The following is an 11,682-nucleotide window of genomic DNA, read 5'->3' as shown; positions in this document are numbered from 1 at the left end:
GGGTTTTCCCCGCCTCGCTCTTTTTGTAATCCAATGGGAAACAATTCTTGGGGAGTGCCCCGCCCTGGTGCGAGTGCCACTGACCAATAGGAAACGGCGATTGGGAGGTGGCGCGGCCGGCTGTGGGGCGGAGCCATCCTCGGGGCTGGACGGGTGCCTGTCCGGGTCAGTCCCGGACGGGTTGTCGCGCGCATGGCCGTGTGGGTGTTTGGGGGCCGCCTTGGCCTGCGCCGTCATCTCGACGTCTGCAGGCTGCTGTGTCCCCGTTTTCAGAGCCGCGGCCCTCAGAGCGAGGAAGACGGGAACAGGTTAGTGTCAGGCTTGGGATGGTAACTCCTAGGGCGGGGGGTGGGGGGATGGTTGTATTGGCTCCGTGGGCACGTCACACCTGATGACGTGATTGCTGCAGTCTGACGTCACCTGGGGCAGCATGGCGTCAGAGACCACTTCTTGGCAATAAGTTCTAACACAGTCATTCCAGCTGTGGTCAGACTAGGCAGGGCATGTCCGTGTGGGCCATTGGCCCTGCGGATTTTTGGGACTAGGACACCAGGCATCATCTAAGAACCGTGAAACTTGTACCTGTGGACTTCCAGGACCTAAGAACCTGCAGACTTCCATAAACTTGTATCAGAGTTTCATGTCCAGTCCTCGAATAACCTTGTGAGGCCACATTTTAGTTGTAAGCTACATGTTTAAGTCAAGGAGTGCGGATGTGTCCCAGTGGTAGAATGTTTGTCTACCATGTCCGAAGGCTGGGGTCCAATTGCAGGACTGTACCTCAACAAAAATCAGAAACAAATTTAAAAAGTGAAAATACCATTTTTTCAAATTCCATTTTGCCAGTGTTTTTGGTTTGTTTTTTGTTTTGTTTTGTTTTAAAGATTTTATTTATTTATTATGCATACAACATTCTGCTTCCATGTATATCTGCACACCAGAAGAGGGCACCAGATCTCATAACGGATAGTTGTGAGCCACCATGTGGTTGCTGGGAATTGAACTCAGGACCTCTGGAAGAGCAGCCACTGCTCTTAACCTCTGAGCCATCTCTCCAGCCCTGTTTTTTGTTTTGTTTGTTCATTTTTTGTGACACTTGAGAACTTAGAAAATGCAAGAGGCTCAGTTTTGTTTTCCCCAAGAAACCCTAACTTTGTGATAGAGGGTTGGAGTTAGGGTAGACAAGGGACAAGAGTTTGGCAAGGGTAGTGGTCCAGGTCCGGCTCACAATAGAACAGTCTTGGGCGCGCATCCCAGCCCTGCCTCCTTCTGGAGACATGGGGAAGTGAATCTTTGTGAGCTATTGTTTCCTCAACAGAGAAGTGAATTAACTATTGTTAATGGCTAACTTTGGGGTTGTGGAAACAGCTGAAGGGTAATTCTAGGAGCTGTGGCTTTGGTCCACTGTGGAGCTAGGGCTACATGGAGTGATCCGTTACTTCCTCTAGCAATATTTGTCAGTCATTTCATTGAGCAATGCACTTCAACAGCTATCATCTAGGTAGAGACATGGACACAAAGCTGAGTTTGCCCACTTGGGGCTTTGTCTGGCAGGGATGGCAAGGGTTAATAAGAGATTGCCATCCAGAAGGGGGATACACGCTACCACTGAGGTTTCAGGCAGCAAGCTGGGCTTCACTCACCAAAGTGCACTCTGTAAGCCATTCCCACTTACCGTGTCTTAATGTCTGTTTCTCATTAGGCCTAAGTCCTCCTCGAAGGCACACAAGATCCCCAAGATTTACACCAAAACGGGAGACAAAGGTATGGTGAGGATAGGTGAGAAATGCAATAAGACACACAGCAGGCATCATTTAAAAGTTCTTCTGGTCCTCGTCGTAGCCACGTGACAGGTCCAAATATACATCATAAATGTGAAGTGACATGCTCAAATGAAATTGTAAAGAGCTGGGTGGTGGTGGCACACGCCTTTAATCCCAGCACTCGGGAGGCAGAGGCAGGCGGGTCTCTGTGAGTTTGAGGCCAGGCTGGTCTACAGAGTGAGTTCCAGGATAAAGTTGTAAAGAAGCTGGGAATAGTACATACTTGTAATCCCAGCACTGGGGAGGCGGAGGTAGGAAAGTCATGAGTTTAAGACTACCTACGGTGATATATCAAGCTCCAGGCCAGTCTAGGTTACATAATGAAACCCTGTCTTGAACCACGTGCATGCCTGTGCCCTGAGAAGGCATCAAATCCTGGAACTAGAGTTACAGATGGTTGTGAGCCACCACATTAGTTCTGGGACCTGAACCTGGGTCCTCTGCAAGAGCAGCAAGTGCTCCTAACCACTGGGCCACCCCTCCAGCTCCTGGCCCTCCCCCAGACAACTCCCCTGCATAATGTGCTGAATATCTTCCCCAGGGTTTTCCAGCACCTTCACAGGAGAACGGAGACCTAAAGATGACCAAGTATTTGAGGCTGTGGGAACTACAGATGAATTAAGTTCAGCTATTGGGTAAGCGCGAGGGGTGGGGGGGGGGGCAAGGATGGGCCTTGATGTAAAGTTAGCCTGGGGCATCGATGACTGTCACCACTTCGACATTTTCCCAAGTGCTGGAGGGTCTTGGAGATTGCCTGGCTGGATCTGTACAAGCTGATAGCACAGGCTGGTCAGCTCCATGGGGCTACAGGCTATAGCTCTGTCCTTCTATCACCATAGGGAGTGACCTTCTTCTCACCAACCCTGGTTCTGTCACTTAGAGCACGCATGTGCCATCAGGGGACAGCTGTGAGGGAAAGAGGAGAGCTCAGGTGATCCGCAGTGCATCTGATGTGGCCCCCTTGTAAGTGTGGGTTTAAAGTGAGCCAAGGGTTAGAAGGCTTACTCAATGATTACTGTCTGCTCCCAGACCAGTCTGCTTATCACACTGAAGGATTATTTCCCGCCCTGACTTCCAGCCATTGCACTCTGGCTGCACCTCTGCCAAATATGGTCTCTGTGGAACCCAGGCTGATGAGACACCAGTCTGGAGCAGAACAGGTCCTGGTGAGGCTTGTGCTGGCTCCTGAAGCTTTCTGTGTGACCCCTCAATCCCATTGCACTGGCCAGAACTAGTCACATGCTGGCACTGTGGGGTGGAAAAGGCCACGTACATGAAGATGACTACATGGGTGCCGTGTTCAGTCACACAGAGGGTGTGGACACTGACAGGCCTGCTCGGCCCTGTGGTCACAGACGTGGGAGAATCAGGAAGCCCTGTGTTCAAATTCTGCACCACCGCTCACTAGCTGTGCAACTTCAGGTCAAACCAGACACCCTTGTTCTAAACCCAGGTTACTGTTCTGCGAAAAGGTCACGGTAGTACTTCCCCTCTGTTCTTATTAATTAATTCAGTAGCTCTGCATCCAGCCCAGGACTGTACTTACACAAGTAATAGTACTGTTTACTCATCTTTATCATTCCCCTGGTGACTTCCAGGCTCATGGCTGCTGGGTGCCAGGAGTGCAGTAGACAGTGATAACAGAGATTGTCCCAGCCATCATAGTCTTTCCTTGTCACTCAGAGGGAGACTGATGTTAGGAGGAGACTGCATGCATGCTTGCCTGTATATGTATGCGCTCACATGTGCATTCTGTCGAGCGTTCTGTTCTGATTGAAAGATGGTTGTTTGCTGTTCACCCTGCTGCTCCTTTTCCTGCCCGATTATCCTCTCTGCCTGGGTGCTTGACCAGAGGACCTGCCAACCCTACACCCGATGTCCTGGTCTTCTGCCTTCCACAAGCATGCAGCGATGGAAGGCAGCAGTGGGCACTGGGAGAGAGGAAGTGTGTGTGGGACAACCTGGGAGCGTAGACAAACTGTTTGCCAGCTGAGTGAGTCCCTGGCAGACGTTCCCTGCCTTCCGCCTTGCAGATCTTGCTGGTGGCCCTCTAAGTTCAGCATGCACCCATGTCCCCTCCCTCACCTCTCCAGGCGTCTGCTCTGCCGCTCTTTACCATCAGTCATCATTTCCTGTATCTCTGCTTATGTCTCTGAGAATTGTCCCTTTGAGATTCTCTCTGCCAGGAATCCTTCTCGTGTGCCACCATCCATTCCCTGCCAGCCTCACAGGGTACAAGAGGGGAGTGCAGCCGTTTTGACCTGTGTCTGGGAAGATTGTTTCCTCTTCTATCATACTTTACCAAGGAACTCCTATTCATCCTTCAAAGCCCCACCTTCTTCCTCTTCACCCCCTTGTCAAGGACAGGTCATGCTTCCCTCATGCTTAGCTCTGATGCTATGGTGTCACAGCACATGTCTCTATCTCCTGCCAGACAGACCCCAGGTCACCTGCTCTCTACTGTGTCAACAGGACCAGCCTGGACAAGGGCAGAAAGGAGCAGCTGATTGGGGACTGATGAATATAATAAAAGCCCTTTAGGAAGCAGATGTCCTGTCCTCTTTGTCAGCAAGAAGGACTGCCATGGCTGTTGCAGGTTACATTATCTTACAGCCCCCACAGCATTCTCTTTGGGGCTAATTTTTTCCTTATCCTCCAAGGTTTGCCATGGAGTTGATCACAGAAAAGGGCCACACATTTGCCAAAGAGCTTCAGAAAGTAAGTAACATCATTTTAGCCCACAATGGGACTTTTTGTTCCCTTGGCCTGGGGTGTCACTGGCTTTATCCTCTGCCTGCGGCCTCTTTGCGTCACAGTATCTAATTCCTCCTAAGAACAGCACTGTCCTCATCTCAGAAATAAGGACACATAATCCTCGTGAGGTGAGGGTGGTGTGTAAAGGTGGCTCTGCTCTCCAGGGAGTGTTCAGCAACATCGAAATATATCTGTACTTGTCACATGTGGCGGTGGGAAAGCTACTGGTATCAATATCATCCATTGCATGGGACGGCCTCTTGGCAAAGAATAACCCAATGCCAGAGGCCAAAGCCCAGGCTAAAGAGCCCACATGCTCAGGAGCCCAGCTGTATGCCTCAGCCAGGTGGAGCTGTGCCTGGTAGTGTTGCTGTCGTAGTCCAACGGGACCTGCCAGCTAGGGCAGCAGTAGCATCACTCTAGATGACCTTGGGGTGCTGCGGTCTCCCAAGCATCACTGTAGTCTGCTTGGGGCCTACATGGCTCTGAGGAGCAGACAGGAGTCCTTCCTGACTGAGTGTTCCTGTCCTGCTGACCACTGCCCTACACGTCCTGTCCTTCACTGTGTAGGTGACACTGGCACATTTGGTCTCTTGGCCCAGTGAACTGGACCTCAGAGCTGCCAGTGTAGAGAAGGAGGCCACGTGGGTGCAGGTGTGCGGGAGCCATAGTCAGGCCAAGAAGGTGCCTCTTGGCCAGTACTTAGCAGGGCCTTTGCTCCTGTAGACTCCCCTCAGGAAGCCTCACCGTGCTTAGCTGGGACAGTTTGTGTTTGGATGTGAATTCACAAGGTCTGTTAGCTCCTCACAGCCTTGTGTGCACGCTCTGTGGCACCTCTGAACGTGCAATAGTGTAGTGCAGTCGCATGATTTCTACCCAGCCTGCCTCTTGTCCCCCAGATCCAGTGCACGCTACAGGACGTCGGCTCCGCCCTGGCCACTCCACGATCCTCAGCCAGAGAGGCTCACTTAAGTAATTCCCAGCCCTGCTCAGGGACTTCTTGGGGTCCTGGGGTGGGGGGCTACCCCTGAGTGTACGTCTCAGGGCTCTCTGGCAGGACAGACAACTTGTAGGCCTTGGGAAAGAAGTTAGCCTCAAAGCTGATGGGAACCATTGGCAGGATACCTATGCAGAGGGGAAGGGGTATTTCCCTGTGGACTAGTGACATACTTACAGGAATGGCCCTTTCTGCCCCTGACTCCTCAGAATACACGACCTTCAAGGAAGGGCCTATTGTGGAGCTGGAACAGTGGATTGACAAGTACTCCAGCCAGCTGCCCCCACTCACGGCTTTCATTCTACCTGTAGGTATTGGGCTCACCCTGCGGTGGCCAGGGTGGGTGTAGTGACAGAAACACATGGGGTTGCCATTAGTCCCAACTTTGGCTTTTACTACAACAAAGCTGCCCCCCAACACTCCAGCCCCTTTCCTGTCTACCTGAGGGCAGCCCTGGGGGTGTGTCTGGCAGGGCCAGTGTGGAGCAATACTGGCCAATGCTCACTTTCTCTTTCAGTCTGGGGGCAAGAGCAGCTCAGCGCTGCACTTCTGCCGGGCCGTGTGCCGCCGAGCCGAACGACGGTAAGGGTCCCAGAGATTGATGCAGGAGCCTCGCCATAGCTATGCCACCTGACCCTTCCCTAGTTGTCTTCATCATGTCCTGTGCTGAGTCCTGTTATCGAAGAGGGGACTGTGATAGGGGACTGCATCCTCAGCCAGAGAGGCTCACTTAATTCCCAGCCCTGCTCAGGGACTTCTTGGGGCCCTGGGGTGGGGGGCTACCCCTGAGTGTAGGTCTCAGGGCTCTCTGGCAGGACAGACAACTTGTAGGCCTTGGGAAAGAAGTTAGCCTCAAGGTGACTGCTCAAAGGCCAAGCAGTTTCCCCTCCACATTCCAGGCTATGGTCGGGGGATGGGTATGGGGGCAGAAGAGAATAACATGAAAGGCCCATAGGGGCCCTATGGCTAGGGAAGACCAAGGTAGAAGCTGCCCATAGTCCAACCATCCACTGCCCTTGCCTCACCTCCAGCCTCAGAGTGTTCAGTCTCAAGGGGGTCCTCACAGTGCTCCACTCCCCAGGAGGCAGGAGCACTTAGATTCTGTGGCTGGAGTCACACTTCCACAGCCCCCCACATCACAAGCGTTTTATCTTTCACAAAAGGCACTTAGACCCAGCCATTCCCAAATACAACCTGAGTAACAAAAAACGCTTGACCCTCAGAAGAAAAATAGTCATGTGTACAAAGTGGCCTGTATCGGGCTTAAGAGCTGTGAGTGGTAGGAGTGGCTCACAGGCTCAGCACAAGACTAACTGAGCCAGTATTGCTTCCTCAGTGCAGCAGACAGGCCCCAGTCATGGCAGTGACCCGAAGGGATGCCCTCAGGGCAGATGGATACCTCAGTGAAGAAACCATGCTGAGTGGGAGGTGCCTACAGGCCTTCCTAGACATGAGACTTCTGGGCCACTGGCCAAGTATATCATCTTGGATAGGGTCTACCCCCTCCCCCCCGGCTGGCTCAGGGGACAGTACCAACAGGGATTAGGCAGTGTGGGGGTCCGGTGGGGTATAATCATGCCATGGTGCCCAACAGGCACCATCCCAAGTATATGCACACAGACTGACTTGGAACCCCGAGGCATTTAGAATTATAACTTAGAACCAGTAGCTCCTTAGGGATTAAGGGCCACATAAACCCTCCATTGAAGACTAGAGGCTGACAGCCCTGCTCATGAAGGAACCAAGACCACGCTTGTTGGCACAAAGGCCAGCCTACCCTCAGCTTACCTGCTGTGCCTCCTCCTTCACTGGCCAGGCCATGTCATGTCTGTTCAAGGTAAGGGGGTCAGCTGAGGCGGTGGTGGGTTTTCGTTTCTGGGGTAGTTGTCAGGGTTAGTTTGAGTGGTGAGGTCAAGTGGCGATCCGTGTCCCAGGCTCCTGTGTGTTGAGTCTGGCTGTGAAACCTGACTGCGTTCTTTCTTTACAGTGTGGTGCCTCTTGTCCAAATGGGAGAAACGGATGCAAATGTGGCCAAGTTTTTAAACAGGTACTTAAGTGGAGGATGGTGGGTCTCTGGACCACCAGGCACATTGGTGGGCCATAGTGGGGCAGTGAACCCTAAGAGCAGCCAGGGCTAAAGCCACACACCCCTTCCTCCCTCCTTCCCTCCCTAGGTCTTCTCCCCCTTCCCCCCAGTATGTGTATGCTTGCGCTGTTTGCAGGCAGCCCTATCCCACTCTGTGGGATAAGGCTCTGGTTAGGAAATGCATATAGAGCCAGCAGAGGTAAACCTGAATTAAAGGGGCAGGGTGGTCTCAGGGTCTGTTCATGGATACTGATGCCCAGGGTCTTGATAGTGACCAACAGGAAGCCTATCCATCTAGCATCTCTTCCTCGAATGCCCCAGGTGGCCCACAGCTGTCCTGAGTTCAGTGCTGTGAGCCAGGCTAATCCAGCATTACCCTCCCCTGTGGTCAGCCTCTGTGCCACCACAGCTGTGCCTCTGGTTTCTACTGCAGCCTGGCTCAGACATGGGCCAGGCAGGAACCCAGGAGCTGCCTAGCCATGCAGAAAGTGACCTCATAATGCCTGTGTCCCATGTTAACCCCCAGGATGTAGAATGGCTTCGATCTTCACAGGCTCCCTTCCTCCCGGGAGGGATGTCACCCAGACTTAGTGAAAGGTGGCTCTTTTTTAACTCAGAAGCAGCAACCCCGAGGAGACTGGCTGGACCTGCAGTATTGTGCTGGCCAGAGCAGTTAATCCCCTCCCTGAAGGTTCTTGGGAGTCATCATGAACGCAGCATATCACCGTCCTAGGAACACGGGGCTCAGAAGGGCAGTGCCAGGGGAGTCTTGTCTGGGAGTTAGGGCCCCAGCAGTTAAGAGCAGTGCACTGGATGGAAGAGAAGGTCTGTGAATCTGGGCTCAGTGTAGGAGGGGAGCAGGAAGGCATGGAGGAGAGAGTGACAAAAGCTTGCTGTGAGTCTCTAAGAGGTGACACAGAGCCCTATAAGTAAGTACCTCGAGCAGGTGTAGCATCGTTTGGTATTCTCTGTCCCTTTGCCTGCAGAAGGTCCCTTGTTCTGAGCCCAGCACTGCTGGGTCTGCTGACTCTGGTGATGAGATTCCTCCAGGCCACTAATTCTGAAGTGAGACACTGGCAGTGTCTGGAGACAGTTTGGGCAATTGTATCTAGTTCTGGGTACTATTAACAGTGTGCCGAGCCCAAGGATGCCATTGACCACTCTACATGCACGGGAGAGCCCCAACCATAAAGAATAATCCAAAATGTTGGTAGTTCCAAGGTCAAGAGCCACCTAAGGCCTCTTTATGCAAACTGTGACTCCTGATACTGCCTGGGATAGGGGCTGACCCACAGGCTGTGAAGCTCTCCTGAATCCCAGATGGTACATATGGGTCATGGGAAAATGTAGATGCAGCTCAAGTAGCCTAGAATCCTTAGGTTCCACCCTAGGGCTCATGGTGGGCAATAGCCTGTGCCCACAGGAGCACCCCAGGAGTGCTCCAGCCCCACCATCCATATTGCCAAGAGGGTGTGCTACCCACTCTTCCCACAGGGCACTCATCAGGGTTCAAAATTCATCCTTTCTTCTTGAAGACTAGCTGGGCCATATCCTTCCTGTTGCTTCTTTCTGCCCCTCCAGACTCAGCGATTACCTCTTCACCATAGCCAGATATGCAGCCATGAAGGAGGGCAGCCAAGAAAAAATATACAAGAAGAGTGATGAATGAGACATGAAGACATGGTGAGGGGGCTCCATGGGCCCCTCTGGAGAGACCATGGTAAACTTGAGAACAGCTCACACTAAGAGACTGGAAGTGAGCCTGAGGTATAAACTCCCATGGGACCTCTCAGACTCCTGCTGGCTCCCCCAGGTTGTGCTAGAGCACTTGGGACTGGTTCCGTACTCTGTGGTGGAAAGGAACACTGAAGGCTACGAAGAGGAGGGGCCACTCTGCATTGGGAATGAATGTGGGGAAGGTTTGAAGCGCCAACTGTGTGTGTGTGTGTGTGTGTGTGTGTGTGTGTGTGTGAGAGAGAGAGAGAGAGAGAGAGAGAGAGAGAGAGAGAGAGAGAGAGAGAGAGAGAGAGACTGCTTGTGTGTGTATGGGGGGTGGTGGAGAGGGAAAGGCTGCTGCCAACTCTGGCTGTTCAAGGATTTGGAATGTACCAGCGACCCTTGGAAATGTAATTGTGATTTACCTGTGCCAATGGGGCTTTAAATGTCACATTTATAAAGGGGAAGGCAGGCAGGCTTGAGGAGTTTAGTCACCTCTGAGCTGCCCATCACTGCCACAGTGTAGGGGAAAGACAGCTGCAGGTCCACAGGGGTGCAACTTGGAGAATCCTCTCCATCAGGGCAGGAGGTGGGCGGCCCTCCCCACCACAGCAGCCGTAGAAGTGAGGTTTTCAGGCTGTCACTGAGCCCTCCGATGTCACACTTGGCTGGTTTATGCTTCTGTGGTCCACACGACGGCTGTGTTTTATTCCACTTGTCACTGCTGCTGCTTCTCACTATGAAATGACATCGCCAGTGGCAGCTGTGTCCTTGGGAAGAGGGATATTTATGAAAGGCTGGAGGCAGCCCCGAGAACCTGAGGATTCCATGCCTCATGGTAGGTGGAGACTTTGGAAGCACAGGTCAGAGACACCTGGGGACTCACCTCCAGGATCTCTTCCCTGTGTACCTGTTTGGCACGCCTTCCATGCTAGGTGTGGATGGACTGGCCTAGCTGTCTTCCTTGTTGGTCAGTCAGCAAGCATTTGACTTCAGCCAAGTGTCCTCCCCACCTTCCTGCTGATGTTCCTGGTAGACAGCTCCATGTGTATCTTCTGGGCCCTTTCAGGGGTAGATACCCAGGAAGGAGGAGCACCGGAAGTCCAGTGCCACTGTGCCACCATAGTGAGGCACAGATTGGATACAGAGTTGGTGATGTGTGTGCAGGCCAGAAATGAAACAGGAGTGCAAGCTCAATGCCTAAGCATCATGCTGTTCCGGGCCTGGCCGAGAAACCGTGTTCCAAGAGCTTGCAGCAGCTTCTCCACTCTGCCTACAGCCATGGGTCCTCCTAAAAGGACAGGATGGACTCAAGAAAATAGCAACCTACACCCCTGGCCCACGTCCTGCCTGCTTTCAACAATCCACCAGGGTTTGGGGCTCTTACAGGGTAGATCTCAACATTCAGGCTCCAGGCATTGCCTACCTAGCCTTGTACACACTACCCACAATCCCCATGGGGTGATTCCCACTGCACGCTAACACAGCTGCAGAACTGTTTATTTAAATTATAACCATTTATCATTGATCTCTCCCTTTTTGCATAATTCACCCCTTGAAAATTTTGCAGGAAGCCTCCTGTCTTATTTTTTTTTAATTTTGTAAATAGCTGTTTTACTGATATTACAATCCACCTACCATAAAATTCTTTTTAAAATGGACAGTCTGGTGGGTTTTCTGATACTGTCCACTTTTCACCACCCCATAACTCGCACCCAAGAAACTGCCCCCTAATTCAGGACAGGCTCATCAGAACAGTATTCACCATTGTTACTAGAGGCAAGCCTTCAGCAGTGCTGGGGCTACAGAAGGGAAACTGAGGCTCAGAACTGGCCTAGGCTGTGGTCTCATGACCCCCACTCCCAAGCCCAGCAGCACTTGACAGTCATTTTAATCACAACCCCGGGCTGTCGGCCAGTGTCAGGCACTAATAGGTCTGCCGTCACATTCTCAGCTGACTTTCCCTTAACTGATACTTCACGGCTGTTGTTAATGTGCATTTTCCACTGAGTAATTTCCAGAGCCTGAACTTGTAGCACATCCCAGTGATAAATGTCCCCCAGTTCCAAGTCCCCTGTCAGCTGCAATGTCACCCATACCTCCTCCCCAGCACCTCCCGACAGCCCATCCAGTTTTATGATCCCTCTGTCCCAGTGATCACGACTGAACCTTTAAGAATCCAGACGTATTTCAAGTTTAATTGAATAAAATTCTTTGTCTAATAAATTCCGCACGAATGCTACATAAATCAATGCCTGGAAGGATTTGTGGCTCATCTCTCTCCCCAGACGGGGTTTGAGGATCCT

The 11,682-nt window shown here is 52.1% G+C and overlaps 1 protein-coding gene across 2 annotated transcripts; it reads left to right on the top strand.

Moving 5' to 3' along the window:
• Positions 1–139: 139 nt before the first annotated feature.
• Positions 140–11,602, top strand: Mmab (metabolism of cobalamin associated B). Of its 2 annotated transcripts, XM_027415998.2 has the most exons (10): positions 140–308; positions 1,703–1,764; positions 2,365–2,458; positions 4,484–4,541; positions 5,477–5,549; positions 5,784–5,881; positions 6,092–6,156; positions 7,284–7,411; positions 7,562–7,621; positions 9,242–11,602. In XM_027415998.2, exons 1-9 carry the CDS (start codon positions 193–195, stop codon positions 7,615–7,617), a joined length of 750 nt encoding a protein of 249 aa, XP_027271799.1. In that variant the 5' UTR covers positions 140–192; the 3' UTR covers positions 7,618–7,621; positions 9,242–11,602. The 2 variants fall into 2 exon arrangements, with proteins under 2 accessions (XP_027271799.1, XP_027271800.1); XM_027415999.2 differs by lacking the exon at positions 7,284–7,411 and having other exon boundaries at positions 143–308.
• The last annotated feature ends 80 nt before the right edge of the window (positions 11,603–11,682 follow it).

The sequence above is a fragment of the Cricetulus griseus genome, chromosome 4 (assembly GCF_003668045.3).
Source record: "Cricetulus griseus strain 17A/GY chromosome 4, alternate assembly CriGri-PICRH-1.0, whole genome shotgun sequence".
Classification (NCBI taxonomy): Eukaryota; Metazoa; Chordata; class Mammalia; order Rodentia; family Cricetidae; genus Cricetulus; species Cricetulus griseus.
The sequence above is the reverse complement of the archived record's forward strand: the minus strand, read 5'-3'. Positions and strand labels throughout refer to the sequence as shown.

Excerpts from the sequence above, each read along its gene's own strand:
- Mmab (XM_027415998.2), top strand. The coding sequence starts at position 193 with ATGGCCGTGTGGGTGTTTGGGGGCCGCCTTGGCCTGCGCCGTCATCTC. Across the intron at positions 2,459-4,483 it reads GAATTAAGTTCAGCTATTGG|GTTTGCCATGGAGTTGATCA; the intron begins GTAAGCGCGAGG and ends TTATCCTCCAAG. Across the intron at positions 6,157-7,283 it reads TGCCGCCGAGCCGAACGACG|ACTAGAGGCTGACAGCCCTG; the intron begins GTAAGGGTCCCA and ends CCTCCATTGAAG.